Here is a 17,633-nt window from a genome sequence, read left to right as displayed (position 1 = left end):
CCAAGTTGTCATCTCTGTGTGGATGGTTGATATTAGTATAAAAAAAAAAATCATGCTTAGAATCTTTTTAAATAAATCCTGTCACCAACAGAGTAAACAAAACCAACATCATTTGTGTTACAAATAATTGAATTCAGAAGGTTCCCTTTTGATTAACTCTACATTAAGTAAAAAAAAATTTATTTGCTTGATGCTATTGAAATAGGTTCTTTTTATGATATAGTGACTGGGAGATTAAGTTACAGAAAACAATAGTAGGCTATTCAAATAGAAACACTGAAAAAAACTCAATATTGGAGAAATTGCAGCTTACAATTTTTTTGGTGTGTATATTACACAAGGCTATATATACACAGTACCTTAATGATATAAATGGTGTAAAAAAACATCTGTTGGTTGAAGGTTATCCCAGTATAAATACTAATTTACTCTGTATTTCCCTAAAACTACCATGCGTGCTGAGTCGCTTCAGTTCTGTCTGACTCTTTGTGACCCCGTGGACTGTGGCCCGCCAGACTCCTCTGTCCATGGGATTCTCCAGGCAAGAATACTGGTGTGAGTGGCCATTTCCTCTTCCAGTGGATCTTCCCAACCCAGGGATCAAACCCATGTCTCTTACATCTCCTGCACTGGCAGGTGGTTTCATTACCATTAGTGCTACCTGGGATGCCCCAAAACTACTATAGGTAGCAGTTTTAAAAACTGTCTATTCTTATGATTAGTTATTTAGAACAATAGCAGGTAATACTGGTATTTAGTATTTTTTTTTTAAACGTACTACTTATTAAGACATTCGTAAATAGCTGTAGCAAAGCCTATGAATACAAGATAGAATTTTATTCATTCATTCACCTGTTAACCAAACATTCACTGTGTATACCAGGTATGAGAGGCCAGTCCAGGCACTCAAAATGGCAGGGGGAAGAAGACCCAATAAAGTAACTTTCTGTTCATATGGAGCTTAAATTCTAAGAGGTCAGGTAGACAACAGACACATAAGGAAAACAAATACGTTATATAAAAAGTCTAAATAGAAAGGAAAACAGAGTAAGGAGCAAAGAGTGATTGGGAATTTTACATTGATTTGTCAAGGAATCCACTCTGATAAGGTGCTAATTGAGGAGAAGCCTGAATGAAGTGAGGAATGAGCCAGAAGAACATCTAGGAGAGATCTGGGCAGAGAGACTAGCAGCCCAAATGTTTGAAACATTTTAAAAAGTACAACCTGAATCTGAAAAACCTAGCCTTTTAAAAAATATTGGAGGTTCTCCTGTAGTTTAAGTTGTTCTTTTCTATTAAGCCTCTTTGACCACTCAAACCCTAGTGACCTCCTTCTCCTCTTAATATCTATAGCAGAATTTAACTTGTCATTTAACACAATGAAATGTTTTGTTTCACTGGTGGTGGGGTTTGATCTCCTCAACTGGACTGTCAACTAAAGAACAAGGAACACTCACGTCTCCCTGGTGGTCTAGTGGTTCGCAGTCTATCTGCTAAGGCAGGGGACACGGGTTTGATCCCTAGTCTGGAAACTGGGGTCCTACATGTCCTGGGGCAACTGAGCCCCCAGGCAACAACTACTGATCCCACGGGCCACAATTACTGAAACCTGAGCACCTAGAGCCCATGCTCCACAACAAGAGAAGCCACTGCAATGAGAAGCCAGAGTCCTGCAACTAGAGAGCAGCTTTTGCTCGTTGCAGCTAGAGAAAGCCCATGCGAGCAACGAACATCTAATGCAGACAAAAATAAATAAATACATAATAATTTTTTAAAAAAGAACAAGAAACACACTTCATGTTATTTCTGACGCCAGCTCCCTGTCTCTACCCCATGTGCCCTGGTGTTCAACATATGTTAGATTCTTAACAAGAGTATCTGATTAAACAAAGGTGGTTATGCATCATTATTTGCAATCTAAAGTTTTTAACGGGAAAACTGTCCTTGTCATAATTCTCTGGGTATGGTACGGAGTCACTGTTAGGATTTAATATGTCCATTTGCCACGGTACACACTCATCCCCAAACATCCAAAAGCTTACTTAAATGGAGAAAAACATAACAAATGAGGAGATATATCAAAAGACTTTATTTACAATAGAGAAATTTTACAAATATAGTTTTTAAAAATTATGTGTCAATCTATTATGTTTCCCATAATGTTAGAGATTTATATAAAGTTGAAAATGACACAGTGGATTTAAGTACAAATCAAAAACAATGGGAAGAACCGCTAGTACATATGAAGGTGTCATGACAAACATCACTGAAGTTCTGTAAACTGCCATATAACTTATATGTGTAATATTAATCAAACAATGTATATCAAAACATGTGCAGAAACAAAATTAAGTGCTATTTTAATTATTCACCTTTTGGGATGTGAAAACATATGTAAACATAATTGCAGTTTTGCTGAAAATGAACGAAAGACAGCCTCTACCTAAGGACTTCAGTTGTTTAAAATAATTAACACAAAATATAACTTTAATTAAATTACATCACCATAATATTAATCTCTTATTTTGCTCACATGATTGGTATTTTGGGTCCTAGGCTAAAAATATGCAAGTTCTAGAATTGAAATAACTTTGCTCTTGCTATTGGCTGAGCAACATGTACTATAATCTTCTTGCCTATTTATATCAGAAAGCAAAAGGTACATCATAGTACAGTCCTATGTGTTCATAAAACCTGATTTTAATATCCTATCTGCTGCAGAAATATCTATCAGCTTGTGCTCTTTCAAATCAGATTGAAAAGCAAAGAAAATAAATTATTTTAAATTGCTAGTTCAAAGACATTCATGTGAAAGTTATAATCTAAACACATATGGCCCAATTTTGATGAGAATCTTCTATACTTTGCCTTTAAGTTTTGGAGATAGCAATCATGATGTCCTAAAGGATCTTTTCCACTTACTAATTTTACTGATTTATTTTTTGACATATACCAATGAATAATATTGAAAACAGGGGCAGGTCATATGCCTTTCAGACAATGGAAATCTTTTGAAACGCTTTCAAAAGCTGAAATAGCTAAAACAACTAAGTCTATTGAGATCTAAAAAATAACTGTCTTAAAAACTACTAGGCTGAAGCACATGAAATCGCTGATATTGAGCAATTTTTAAACTACAAATGCCTTAATTTCATATGCTTCAGCCTGGGGGTTGCACTGATCTATGTGACCGCTGTAGTTGAAAAGTACAGATGGTCAAAATCTCTGTACCTCAGTACATGCATCATCATATTAGCCCTTTCATAGGAATATATATAAAATATGAACCAATATGATAACCAAATCTATTTCTGGGAAAATGATTCATATCTCAAAAAATGTTTTGAAGAATCATGTAATTATAATTATTTTGCTCTGCTACAGGACTGTAGAGGATTGGGAGTGTCCATTCCTATGCATTACTTCTAAGCGGAGATCGCTACGTTGAACTTAACCAGACAAAATATATTATATCCTAATTTGGCCTAAAAGTTTATTAGATTTTTCCTCAATTGACCATGAATAGACACATTGCCAAAGATTCTTTGAGTTAAACCCTGCTTTCATAAACTGAAATGAATAATTTACTGTGTTTGAGAAAAGACCCTTTTCAAACCTGAAAAACCTAAACAAATGTAATAATTTCTTTTTTTCAAGAAAAATACATTAAAGATGAAATGCAAACCAAAAAACCATATGAAATACCCTCTCTCCAGAGAGTGAGCCCCGATTTCTTTACATATTCAGATAAAAGCAAAAAGCTAACACACTAAAAGTTATATAATTTCTCTTTAAAAAATATAATTTGGTAAGAGCAGAGCTCTGCAAAACTGAAAAGCTCACTTTGTTGTGTGGTGGAGAATGGAAGAAATTAACCAGTACATGATCCAGAGATGACACAGGGCATTTAAAATAAAATCTGAAAACTATTTCCCAAATTAGGAAACACTAATATAATTAACTGACAAAAATATACCGTGGATCCAAAGAAATGAGGTCAACAGGAGATGATCCTTTTGGGATGATATTCTAATTTGAATTACAACGTGAGTATTCTAGAAGACATTCTATCAAATAATGATAGACCCGCATAAGGACACTGTCACAGTTACAAGATCTGTCTCTGGTGGATAGACAAACCCGATTAACATGAAATTGAAAAGGAAAAAAGCTTTTTTGTTATTTAATTCATTATTATGGCTTTTTGCAACATGGCAAAACATTACAGCTTAAAGCAGACATCATCTCCTCATAGAGGAGGAAAAAGTTTTGCAGTCAAATCAAAACTGTAATTAAGAGATCATAGGTATACCATTCTATTCAGTTTACTAAAAATGATACTACATCTTCATAAATTCTAGAGATAACAGATTACTTAAAAGCAACAACAAAAAAATCCTGTGATTCACTGGCTGAATAATAAAGGATACAGTAAGGAATTTAGGTCCATCTATATGTATGATAATAAACATATATGACTGCAAAACAATTTTAAAACTTAGAATAATCACAGATCTATTAATAAAAATTCATCATGTGCCTGATCACCAGAAAAAGAATTATTAAGGTATGCAGTGAAAGGAGTGGAGGAGAGTAAAATGTAAAATGTCTTTTTATTTCCCATCGTCTTCAGCTTTCTTTAAATTCCTAGAGAGTATAGGGAGAAGATGTGCCTCGGTATTGAAGATCCAATGTTCCAGAGGAAGCAGATCGTCATCAGAAAATATTAAGTACAAATATCTGGAGAGAGAAATATGGGTATGTGAGGCCTGAGGGACCTGGTTAGTCAGTGAAACCACAAAGACACAGAAAAATCCACGTCAGCGTCTCCATTCCTCTTATGGAGAAGCGTGGACCACAGTCACGTATAGCAAAACCTTAAGAAGTATACTCGTTAATGCTGAAGAAAGAAGCTGCTGTGTGCTTTGGTCCCATGGACAAGAACCATGCAAAGCAGTCCCAAGGAGCTTCTCTGGTGGCACAGTAGTAAAGACTCTGCCTGCCAACGCAGGAGACATGGGTTCAATCCCTGATCCGGGAAGATCCCACACTTGGAACAAGTGAGCCCGTGCACCACAACTACTGAGCCTGTGCTCTAGAGCCTGGGAGCCGCAACAACTGAGCCCATGTGCTGCAAGGACTGAAGCCCAGATGCCAGGGAGCTCTTGCTCTGCAATAAGAGAGGCCACCGTGATGAGAAGCCTGCTCACTGCAACCAGAGCGTAGCCCCTGCTCACCACAACCAGAGGAAAGCCTGTGCAGCAATGAAGACCCAGCACAGCCATAAATAAATAAATAAAATAAAATAAAAATAAAAAGATAGAACATATAAAAATGTTAACTTTAAAAAAAAAAAGGCAGTCCCAAGCCGTCGAACTTACATGATGATGAAAACACAGCCACAGTTACTGCCATGCATGTAGAATGGATTTCGGAAGCAGTCATGCTTGATATTATTTGAATGTGCTCATGATAAAGACAACTGGAAGAAGATCTGTTCAGGTATCTCGGTCACAGGCACTGAGAATAACTTTTACTTACTTTAGTGTCTCTGCCAGGAAGAAGCTCTGTTGCACATCATCGTAGCTCTCCTTGTTGAAGTAAACATCCCTGAGGCCGGAGTAGCCGCCTTTCACTCTGCAGTGTTTCTCCAGGGCCTAAGCCACAAAGAGGAGGGCAAAAATGGTCACATTTCAGGAAACTGGCTGTCACACAGTTTTACTATCAGACTGTCACATTTAAATAAAATAAGGATTTAAACTGAATGACAGATGGCAAGAGTTTCAGGTGAAAATTTAGAATATGAAAAGTTCAAGGACCTATGGACAGTATGTCTGTGCATGCTAAGTTGCTTCAGTCGTGCCCAACTGTGCAACCCTACGGACTGTAGCCCGTCAGACTCCTCTGTCCATGGGATTCTCCAGGCAAGAATACTGGAGTGGGTTGCCATGCCCTCCTCCAGGGGATCTTCCCGACCCAGGGATAGAACCCCGGTCTCTTATGTCTACCTGCATTGGCAGGAGGCTTTTTTACCACTAGAGCCACCTGGGAAGCCCATGGACAGACAGTATATCTCATCTAACTGGAAACAATTTTACATTTAATTTCGGAATAATTTTTCAGTGTTTTTTTTTTTTTAACCATTTCTTCTTATGGTCTAGAGCAAGATTCGTCAAACTACAGACCACAAGGTACATCCAGCCAGCTTTATTGTTTTTGTAAATACAGTATTATGGAACTACAGACACACTCATCTATTTATTGTGTATGGCTGTTTGCTACTGTCATCAGAACATCTTTAAAAAATTGATAGCAGAGTACTAATGTGTGATATTGCTGACTGACAGACATAAAAGGAGAAAATAAAAACCAGCGAAAAAAACATGGCTGGCATCTATTTCTGAAATATATTTTTCTTTTCTTTAGACTGAGATGGAAGAAGACAAGATTAATCCACTGGTAAGTACCCAGAGAGAAATGGTCCTACATACGGCTGACTGACTACAAGTGAGTATTATAGTCAGAGATGGGGAAAGACTAGGGATGGGCAGTGTGGGAATGAAAATTTAGGTAACAAAATTTTAAAATAACTTGCCTGCCATTGTGTCAGTCACTGCTAACCTGACTGCTCTTTGTATTGGATATTTGGATATTACACTGGTTTGCCTTACTGGTTACCAGGCACAATCATCTCCAGGAAGTTATTTTCTACTCACTACATCCTATTAATTTTAATAACTATATGGTCAAATTAAGATTCCCAGTGCATACAAACTCTTATTGGAAATCTGCTTCTAGTTCATAGAATGTGGGCAAAAATAATCAAGTGTAAGACTAAGTCCCTTACAATGTTTAATGAGATAGAGGAAACATGAATAAGATAAAGTTATTCTTTAGGTTATTTTTCAGTTTTCTTCTACAGATCACAACCCTGTCCCCCCTTTTTTTAAATGTGCATAATTATATTGCCAGTGGTCATGTATGGATGTGAGAACTGGACTATAAAGAAAGCTGAGCGCCAAAGAATTGATGCTTTTGAACTGTGGTATTGGAAAAGACTCTTGAGAGTCCCCTGGAGATCCAACCAGTCCATTCTAAAGGAGATCAGTCCTGGGTGTTCACTGGAAGGACTGATGTTGAAGTTGAAACTGCAATACTTTGGCCACCTGATGCGAAGAGCTGACTCATTGGAAAAGACCCGGATGCTGGGAAAGATTGAGGGCAGGAGGAGAAGGGGACGACAGACAATGAGATGGTTGGATGGCATCACAGACTCAATGGACATGGGTTTGGGTGGACTTCAGGAGTTGGTGATGGACAGGGAGGCCAGGCATGCTGTGGTTCACTGGGTCGCAAAGAGTTGGACACGACTGAGTGACTGAACTGATTGACTGACTGAATTATATTGCATTTTCCTCCTATTTAGCTCAACTACCAAGAAGATATGGCATAGCTCTTGCCATATTAGTTGAGAAAAATCTTTATTGGCGAGAAAAGGGTTTTGGAGGAAAGTATGGCTCTAAGAATGCAGAGCCTGGAAAAGGTGAGGTGGAAGGCAAAGGCAGGGAGTAGGAATGAGCGATCCACTTCCATCTGCAGACACTGATAATGAGGATATTGATTCCACACCCCAGGGCTGGAGGGCAGAAGGGAGACAGCATTGGTCGGGAGAAAAAGCATTTAATTACCAGGTGAAAGAAAATCTAAGTGGCAGGCTATGTGAACATGTCTCCTAGTGTAGAACTTTTTAAAAGCCCCAGGGAACATAAGAACAATCAACTTAAAAAAAAGTAGTTTCGATTAGACTCTTAGTTTCAGACAAAGAACTAAATGGAGGGAAAGCCTGAAGAAAGGAACTTTCAGGTTCTATTATATTTTTCCTTCCTTCCTTTTTTGATAACTGTTCTGTTTGATAAAAAAATCAAATACCAGATACACAGAGTAGGCCAAAAATTATTTGTAAAAAAGGGTAAAAAAATAAAGATTCAGAAGAAATGGGTAAATTTGTTGCTACTGAAAGTAATGAAAGCCTATTTCCAGACATTTCCTTAAAATAAGATTTTATCCATAAAAATTTTTCTTGATTTGTCCCTTTAACTTCTTTGGTAATGAGATAAACTAAAGAGAGGGCCAGGCATGATAAACAGCTAACCCTCCTTCCTATAGAAATTTCTACGTGATAATGTGTTAGTCGCTCAGTTGTGTCCGACTCTTCGCGACCCCATGGACTGTAGCTCCTCAGGCTCCTCTGTCCATGGGATTTTCCAGGCAAGAATACTGGAGTGGGTTGCCAGTTCCTTCTCCAGGGGATCTTCCCAACCCAGGGATCAGAAATTTCTATAAGCTCCTTCTTTTGTTATAGAAAAAAAGAGTTGTTTTTCAGGCAGGTGCTGCCCAAACATTTTTCATCTTTTCAGTTCACTTCCACTCGTTCTTTTTTCTCTCCCATGCCTAATGTGGTGAACCAGAGTAGTCAAGAACACAAGGTTCTGACATTTTAGAGGTGGGGGCTGAGTCCCAGCTCTAGACTTCCTAACTGTGGCCTCAGTCTTCTGGATCCAGGGAGCATCCTTTTTCTCAACATGAGATTGTCCTGAGAATAGAACAAGATGACACACTTACTATTATTCGCACAGTGCGGGCCTTTCAGAAGTTCAGAGAGGCCTGCCTGTGTGCTAGGTCACTTTAGTCGTGTCCCACTCCTTGTGGCCCTATGGACTGTATAACCCATCAGGCTCCTCTGTCCATGGGGATTCTCCTGGCAAGAATACTGGAGTGGGCTGTCATGCCCTCCTCCAGGGGATCTTCCCAAACCGGGGATCAAACCCGCGCTTCTTATGTCTCAGGCATTGGCAGGTGGGTTCTTTACCACTCGGGCCACCAGGGAAGCTTAGAGAGGCCTAGCTACTTTAATTTTTTGAGGTTTTTGGTAAATTAAAAAGAAAAACAAGGCAGGGAGAAATGTCAAAGAGGCATTTTTAACTTTCAAAAAATAAAAAGCCTTCATGTCAAGTCTAAATTTTCAGACTTCAGAGATGTGAAGCTGGGGACAAGCAGCTCTCCTGGACCCCCATGACAGTCCCTGGCTTTACAGTTTCTCGACAGTGGAAAGGGCCATGTACCCAGGACGCTTAGTCTGATCAGAACATCATTTCACTACCATCTTTGGGACTCAGCCTCTGGACATGGGTTCCTCCAAAAACAAAGAATGAGACATGGTTGGGATGCAGGGAGCTTTTTACAGAGGTGACATCGGGAAGTGATCGAGCTGGTGGGGAAAGCGAAGTACGGAAGGAGGAGGGCCGGTGAAATACACATGGAGCAGGTCACAGCTGTGTGCAGGGGGGCTCGCTCCGCGCTCCGCCTGGCTCTGCGCTCCGCCTGAAACCCTCTAAAGAGCCAAACAGAATGTCTCTCAGACCGATTCTTCGGAATAACTATTCTGGGATAGTGATGTATCAACTCCAAAACCTCAGTGGCCAAGGGCGGCCCTTGAGGCTGCAGCCTCCCACACGTCCCAGACCTCCGCCAGCTGCCTCGGAAGAGGCTCTGAGTCAGAACAGCTGAGAAGCACTGGCGTTGGACATGACAGGGCCAGCGGGCTAGGGTGTTGTCCACTGAAGCTGGAGCCAGGACCCAGGGAGGGCTGACGGGACAGGACACAGCAGAAAAGGAAGAAAAGGTGCTGCCGTACCTTCTAAGTCTATGATCTTCGTGGTTTTTCACAGAAAGCAAGAGGCCCCAGCACTCCGCAAACCCCCCCACTACATTTGAAGTTTTAACAGACGTCACCACAGGCAAAAACAGGGGAATTCCTGTGTTGCGACACAAGCAAACGATTTGACATCATATGCTACAGTAAAAGGAGTCAACAGATAAAAACCCTAACACATCAAACCAACCTTCATACACTACAGACAACCCGCTCCCCAAGAACCAAGCAAATCAAAGCTTTTTGCCCACATGACAAACTTCCGTCATACATTTTTTTCACACTTTAACATCTCTAAAATTGGCATGTCATGATTTAATTGGTATTGTTGTGCTTTCTTAATGGTATATAAAATAATGGTGTTTCTTATCAATTATGGTGTTTCATATTTGATGAAATGTTATTACTGAAATTTTTAATTTAAACTGATACTTGCAAGTGAGTGTTAACCTTAATTTCCTTGCTGGCCTATTGAAGACCAAAATAATTCCCAATTACCAAAGCTTAGCTGAACCTCAATTTTAATATACTTTTTATTCAGAGGAAAAAACATAAAGAAATTGGAATTACAACTGACTAACCATAATTAGAAAATTTTGCAAAAAAGGCATGAAGAATTGCTATTACTTAAAATAACTGACAACTGGTGATAAGATACATACCAAATGAAAAGAGTAATAAGCAAGATTCATCAACAGCTTCCTAAGATATTAGTTAAATTTTACACAAAGGCAATGCTCATTTTAGATTTCCAAAGAGAAGTTATTCCTAATGGTTTTAAAAGACAGCTAACTTTCTAACAAAGAGTGCTAGACAATAAGAGAGTGTATTGATAATTAAAGTGTTTGCCTGTTCTTATCCCCTGAATTTCCTCCCACTCCTTTTAAAATAATAGCTCTTAAAATTAGAGATTGTTTGATGCATATCCTAAAGCGCATCTCCTCTGGCATTCAGCACACAAAGTGTTCAACAGATTAGTTTAGGAAGATGATACATCATATTCAGCAGGAAGAGATCCATGAAATGCCAAGATAATCCAAATAACACACTGGACAGATAAAAAGCTTACAGATAGTCCGAGGATTCTGAGACCCATGTTGGAATATTCGTGTACAAAGTAGTTCTTCTACAGGTACTGCCTAAAAGTTAGATCTAAGTAGCTTATTTGCTTTAATTAAAAGCATATATTACCACTGTGATGCTCAAAGACTAAAAGAAACAATCATACAGTGGTTTCTTGAAACACACAACAGGTAAGGGTGACTATTCCCAAGTTGCCAGATATCCTTTGTGGGATTAACTGATCAATATTTTTATAAATATGAGAACTTAATTTTATAATAGGTCTTTCTAGATTCTCCTTCAATACCAGAGTATGTATATTTATATACAAAAAGCAGAGCTGAAGGCAGGGATGTGGGATGACTTAACTGAAAACAGTCTTGAATGGAAAGATGGCTGGTCAAAGCTTTAAGCTTTAAGGATCACAGGAGAGATAATATACTAGATTGATAGGGATCACTGAGTATTTTTTCCACACACACATTCCCATAAGCAACACAAGCAAACTAAAACGTCACCTCCACAGCTTCCCAGGCCCATTTCCTGTACTTTGGATCATGAGTCAGTCGCCACATGTACATGTAAGTCTCAACAACTTCTGGCCGTAAGATGTAGTATTTCTCATTTTGCCTCGTAGCAATGGCTTCAACACCACCATCGAATCTGAAAGCTTCTGGTCCCAATTTCACAACTAAAAGACATGCAGTGGGGGACAAGGGTTATTGTTTCTGACAATGCTTAGTGTCTGTAACTTAAATGAAATTAAAAGATACTTTAAAATATTCAAGAGGTGCCAAAATGATCATTTTAAGGAATAGCTATAAACATTGTATAATAAGCAATATTCAATGTACATTTTTAATGTATCCACTGAAAAGAGGACATTTAAGAAAGTGGTAATAATCCTTTATTTTCTTTCATTTTACCACCATTTACTGAGTACTCACTGGGTTGGTGCAAAGCACCACCTTATTAGTAAGCTAAAAAATTAGTGTTTGAGAATTCTAAGTCATTATGGTATGAAGGTTATATAGTATTTGTTCATCAAACTTTTATAAGAAGGCAGCTAGACTCATCATATGGGGCTTCCCAGGTGGTGCTAGTGGTAAAGAACCTGCCTGCCAATGTGGGAGACTTAAGAGACATGGGTTTGATCCATGAGTCGGGAAGATGCCCTGGAGGAGGGCATGGCAACCCCCTCCAGTATTCTTGCCTGGAGAATCTCATGGACAGGGGAGCCTGGTGGGTTACAGCCCATAGGGTCGCAGAGTCAGATACAAATGAAGCAACTTAGCACGCATGTAGATTCATTGTATATTTCATGGAGATTCTGGGAAGATTAATAACGGTTTATAACATACCAAATTTCTTCTATATTAGGACAGGGACTCTCATCCAATGTTATTTACATAAAGCAGGGTCAATAAGTTAGACTTGACCTTTTATGGCCTGGATTTTTGTTTATTGGTAAACTGAGGGTAAATATTTTTATGTAGAAAAGCAATGGCTCTTAAAGTAAAAATGTAAATTCCTTTAACATATTAATCCTAATCATCAAATATTCATCAGGCACAGTGGATGTTCTTTTGATGGCAATGAATGGACAAAGTTACTTACTGAATGAAATAAAAAGCACAAAGATTAAATATGAAGAGTAACAGGGACTCACAGGTGCGATTGTAAGATTCGTGACAGGTCCGGGCAATTTCAGCCCCGAGTTGAAGGTAGTGTTGGGTCATTCCTTCAGGAGCATCGTCTGCCCCAAGTGCAAACATGCCTCCAGCAAAGCAGGTCAGATGGCCCATCTTGTGTTCCAGGAGGCCCCCTTTCCACTCTGCGATGTAAGTCAGTCCGTTACGGGACTTCCGGATCAAGTGGGTCTCAATAGCCTGAAAATAATACTTATTTTCAACATTTTGTAATCTTTTCTCAGATTTTTACTAAAAACACATTGTGGCTCAGATGGTAAAGAGTCCACCTGCAATGCAGGAGACCAGGGTTCAATCCCTGGGTCAGGAATATCCTCTGGAGAAGGGGATGGCACCCCACTCCAGTATTCTTGCCTGGAAAATCCCATGGACAGAGGAACCTGGTGGGCTACAGTCCATGGGGTCGCACCGAGTTGGACACGACTGAGTGACTAACACATTCACTTTCACCACCACATCATGTATATATAAAAAAGAATAAAATATCACTCACAATTTGAATTTGGTTCCACAAATACAATTCAACTTGAAATTTCATTTATTGCTCTTGTATATCTCCTCTAATCTATGCTTTGTTAGTTTGGTTAGTTAGAATTAACGCTGTTGGGCCAGCCCCGTAGGTTTTGCTTAGTTCCATGATCAAACACTTGTAGTCCTCAGACCAGAAAAGCTGTCTCCTTTTCAAAGACAAGCCACTGGTATAGTGGTGAGAGATGCTTTAGTGCATTTCCATTTTCAAAAATAACACAAAGCACAGGCTCAGCTCTGAATAATGAACAGAATATATTTGGGTATAAAACCCAGGCTGATGCTACTACTCTTCCTTTCTCTCCCTTAGGCTTCAAAGGGTGGCAAAACAGAGTGGAGAGAAAGGAGCTGTTCTTCAGGCAGTCAGATTTTGTGTATGTATGTGCTCAGTTGCTCAGTCGTGTCTGACTCTTCGCGACGCCATGGACTGTAGCACGCCAGGCTCTTTTATTCACAGAATTTTCCAGGCAAGAATACTATAGTGGGTTGTCATTTCCTACTCCAGGGGATCTTCCTGACTCAGGGATCAAACCAGTGTCTCTTGCATCTCCTCCACTGGCAGGTAGATCTGTACCACTGCCTGGTCTGGGAAGCCCCAGTTGCTTGGCTTCAAATTCCAGCATTGACATTTACTATCTGTAAACTTTATGGGTAATTTGCTTACTGTATCTTTAAATCTCAGTATCCCTATCCATGAAATAGGAATAGTAGTATCCATTGAGAAAACTGCAACATTTTGTTTATAAAGCAGTCAGTACAGTGATTAGCACTTGATAAAAGCCATTTATCATCATCACATCACCACTGTGGTAACACATGAATTAAAATTCCTCCCTAATAATTCTGTTAAAAGGGATATTAATATATGATGAATAAGTTTTTTTTTTTTTTTTAAAGGAAAAAGGTCTTTAAATTTGGGAGAAATGATTATACAAAAATGATTAAACGTCTTTGGTTATTTCTGCCCCAGAAATGTTGATATTCTTCTGAGTATATAAACAAAATAAGCCTTATTAGAAAAAAACAAAGTTGCAGTGTAAGGGCTTGGCATTTACTATTTTTAACTACTTAAATAGGAAATATCCCCCCACACCCTCAATTATTAATACTTCTTGGAAGGAGAAGGGCTACGCCTGTGTCTATAACTGTTACAGTATCATCAAAAAAGAGATTTTAGGAAGCACATTTGAGAATATTGGCATATCTTTTTTTTTATTGTGCTTTGCTTTATTACACTTTGCAGATACTGTATTTTCCACAAACTGAAGTTTTGCTGTGACCCTGTGTTAAGAAAGTCTATCAGCATTGTTTTCCCAACAGCATTTGCTCTTTTCATGTCTCTGGGTCACATTTTGATAATTTGCAATACTTCAAACTTTTTCAATATTATTATATTCATTATGGTGATTTGTATCTGTGATGTTTAATGTTACTATTATGTATGACTCACTGAAGACCCAGATGATGGTTAGCATTTTTAACCAGAGTATATACATTGTTTGCTTTATACATACTGTTATTGTACACTTAATAGCCTAGAGTGTAGTGTAAATATAACTTTATATGCATGGGACAACCAAAAATTTCATGTGAGTTGCTTTACTATGTTACTTGCTTTATTGCAGTGGTCTGGAACTGAACCCGCAATATCTCGGAGGCATGCCTGTAGTAGATACAGACAAAATTGCGATAGAGAAGAATGAATGAAAATGAATGCATAGGTAGAATAAACCTCTTCTACCTTTATTGGAAATAAACAAATGAAACCAAGATGGTAGGAAATAAATGAACACACTACTGTGCTCATTAACTGTGGTTAAGCTAATTTTATTGATGGTCTAGTTATTACATTAATATTTCATTCTTATTTAATGCAACTGAACATCTTAGTTATTTACACTTCTCATAGCACAAATTGCAATAAAGTCCTTCAAGCAGATACTTGTTCATCACCCAAGAAATTATTCTTTCTACATGGCAAGGGTAATAGCTTTGAGCATACATTAGAGAAACATTATTACCCTGTTATGGATCCTGAATAAAGTACTATATTATTTTTGGAATGATTCTGACCAAGTCACTATCTCTCAAAATAAACTACAGTGAAGTTCTAAGACTTTTGAAACAATGTTTGTATGGCAATGCTGCTGCTGCTGCTGCTAAGTCGCTTCAGTCGTGTCCGACTCTGTGCGACCCCATAGACGGCAGCCTACCAGGCTCCGCCGTCCCCGGGATTCTCCAGGCAAGAATACTGGAGTGGGCTGCCATTTCCTTCTCCAGTGTATGAAAGGGAAAAGTGAAAGTGAAGTCGCTCAGTTGTGTCCGACTCCTAGCGACTCCATGGACTGCAGCCTACCAGGCTCCTCCGTCCATGGGATTTTCCAGGCAAGAGTACTGGAGTGGGGTGCCATTGCCTTCTCCGATGGCAATGGGAAAATGTAAATAAATATAAAGGAGGAAAAATTAGTCTTCAGTGGTTTTAAAATATGTTGTGTCAAGCCTATAGAGAACTGATTAGGAAAAAAAGACTTGTGTATTTTGTGATTTCATCCTTCAATATTTGAAAAAAATTAGTTAGATATGCCTCTAGAATCCTAAATGCCTAATACATCACCTGTACAGATCACTCCAATGGACTTTCTGGCAGCATGAGAATCTACCACCATGGATTCTTAGTATGGCTTCCAGATGAGGCCATATAACAGCCAGGTAAAAACTCAAAGGTATCTGTTATTAACACAAACCAAAAAAAACATGCCACTCTGGGATTGAATCATTTTCAAAAGGCACTAGAAGCTAAAGCTGATGGACTACTCATCCAGTAAATTAACTGTCCAGAACAATATTGCAAGGGATCCTCTACTCCATAACAATGATCTTTTAAAGTACAACCAGGTGGTGATCGTGCTAAAGAACTTGCTTGCCAATGCAGGAAATGTGAGACACAGGCTCGATCCCTGGATCAGGAAGATCCCCTGGAGGAGGGCAAGGCAAGCCACTCCAGTATTCTTGCCTGGAGAATCCCATGGACAGAGGAGCCTGGCAGGCTACAATCCACAGGGTGGCAAAGAGTCAGACATGACTGAAACGACTTAGCACGCACGCAAGCAGCAAAATATCACCAGCACAAAGAAACCTTGCTATGTAAGACATGACTACTTCTTCAAATCAAAAGTGTAATTGTTCTAACTTTGCTTTCTAAGTTGAAAAACACAATGTGGATTGAAAGTGTTTTCACTATTAAGAGAAAGAGGAAACACTTTGACTTCATTTGCTCTTAATGGATTTTCCTGTCAATGGTTTGTCTAAATACAATATGTTAAAAGCTGTATGGGTATAGTTCTAGAAACCAAGGGAAAAGAATTCAAAGAATATTTTAAAGTTGTCTTTCCTGAAACATCAAGATCTTAGGGGGCCACTTTAAGATTAGAATAATTAAAATGTCTGCCAGGACAGTAATTAAAAATGACATAATGGAAACCATATTGTATGGAGAACTCCCTGAGTTAAAACCAAAATCTCACAGGAATGAAGAAAAAATAAATCTGGAAGAGGGCATATGGACCATATCCTAGTCTGCTTTTAATGTTTATCATGTGTCTTAAAGGCTGTGCAAAATGAAGGCCAGTGTTCTAACTGAGGTGTCTGGTTCCTATATCTGAAATATTAAAGAGCTGTATCTGCTCTGTGTACTAAAGTTCACTATTGACCTTGGAGGGAACCAATGTAATATTAAATCTAGAGAGAGGGAATATATGTTTGCATATGGCTGATTCACTTCATCATACAGCAGAAACTGACACAACACAGTAAAATAATTATATTCCAATTAAAAAGTGGTGATGGAAACTGGACAGCTACATGCAAGAGACAAACTGGACTACTTTTTCACACCATATATAAACTCAAAATGGATTAATGACTTAAGTGTAAGATCTGAAACTATAAAGCTCCTAGAAGAAAATATTGGCAGTGCATTCTTTGACATTGGTCTTAGAACTATATATACATTTATATGACTTCCTTGGTGGCTCAAATGGTAAAGAATCTGCCTGCGATGCAGGAGACCTGGGTTCAATCTGTGGGTTGGGAATATTCCCTGAGAAGGGAATGGCTATCCACTCCAGTATTCTTGCCTGGAGAATTCTATATATCGTTTTTTGATCTGTCACCTTAGGGAAGGAAAATAAAAACAAACAAGGGAGACTACATCAAACTAAAGAGCTTTTGCACAGTGAAGGAAACTAACAAAAAAAATGAAAGGCCACCTACTAAATGGGAGAAGATATTTGAAAATATATCTGTTAGAGGATTAAACAAAATCCACAAAGAACTCATACAACTCAACAAACAACCCAATTAAAATGGACAGAAAACCTGAACAGACAGTTTTCCAAAGAGGAGAGAAGACAGACAGATGGCCAACAATCACATGAAAAGATGCTCAACATCACTAATTATCAGGAAAATGCAAGTTAAAACCACAATGAGCTATCGTATCACACCTGTCAGAATGGCAATCATCAAAAAGGCAACAAATAACAAGTACTGATGAGGATACGAAGAGAATACGGTTGATAATACTGTAATCACTTTGTATGGGGACAGTTACTAGACTCACT

At 38.6% G+C, this 17,633-nt stretch overlaps 1 protein-coding gene across 1 annotated transcript in view; it reads right to left on the bottom strand.

Moving 5' to 3' along the window:
- Positions 1-2,066: 2,066 nt before the first annotated feature.
- MAN1A1 (mannosidase alpha class 1A member 1) overlaps positions 2,067-17,633 on the bottom strand; it is a 170,497-nt gene continuing 154,930 nt past the window's right edge. The window contains exons 10-13 of the mRNA XM_081531071.1: positions 12,444-12,663; positions 11,293-11,465; positions 5,542-5,657; positions 2,067-4,740 (exon numbers count right to left, since the gene is read on the bottom strand). Coding sequence (XP_081387197.1) covers positions 4,614-4,740; positions 5,542-5,657; positions 11,293-11,465; positions 12,444-12,663 — 636 coding nt within the window. The 3' untranslated portion in view covers positions 2,067-4,613. The remainder of the gene's footprint in view (positions 4,741-5,541; positions 5,658-11,292; positions 11,466-12,443; positions 12,664-17,633) is intronic.

The sequence above is a fragment of the Giraffa tippelskirchi genome, chromosome 9 (genome assembly GCF_054371585.1).
Source record: "Giraffa tippelskirchi isolate mGirTip1 chromosome 9, T2T-mGirTip1v1.2.pri, whole genome shotgun sequence".
Lineage (NCBI taxonomy): Eukaryota > Metazoa > Chordata > Mammalia > Artiodactyla > Giraffidae > Giraffa > Giraffa tippelskirchi.
This window is presented reverse-complemented; position numbering and strand designations above follow the sequence as displayed.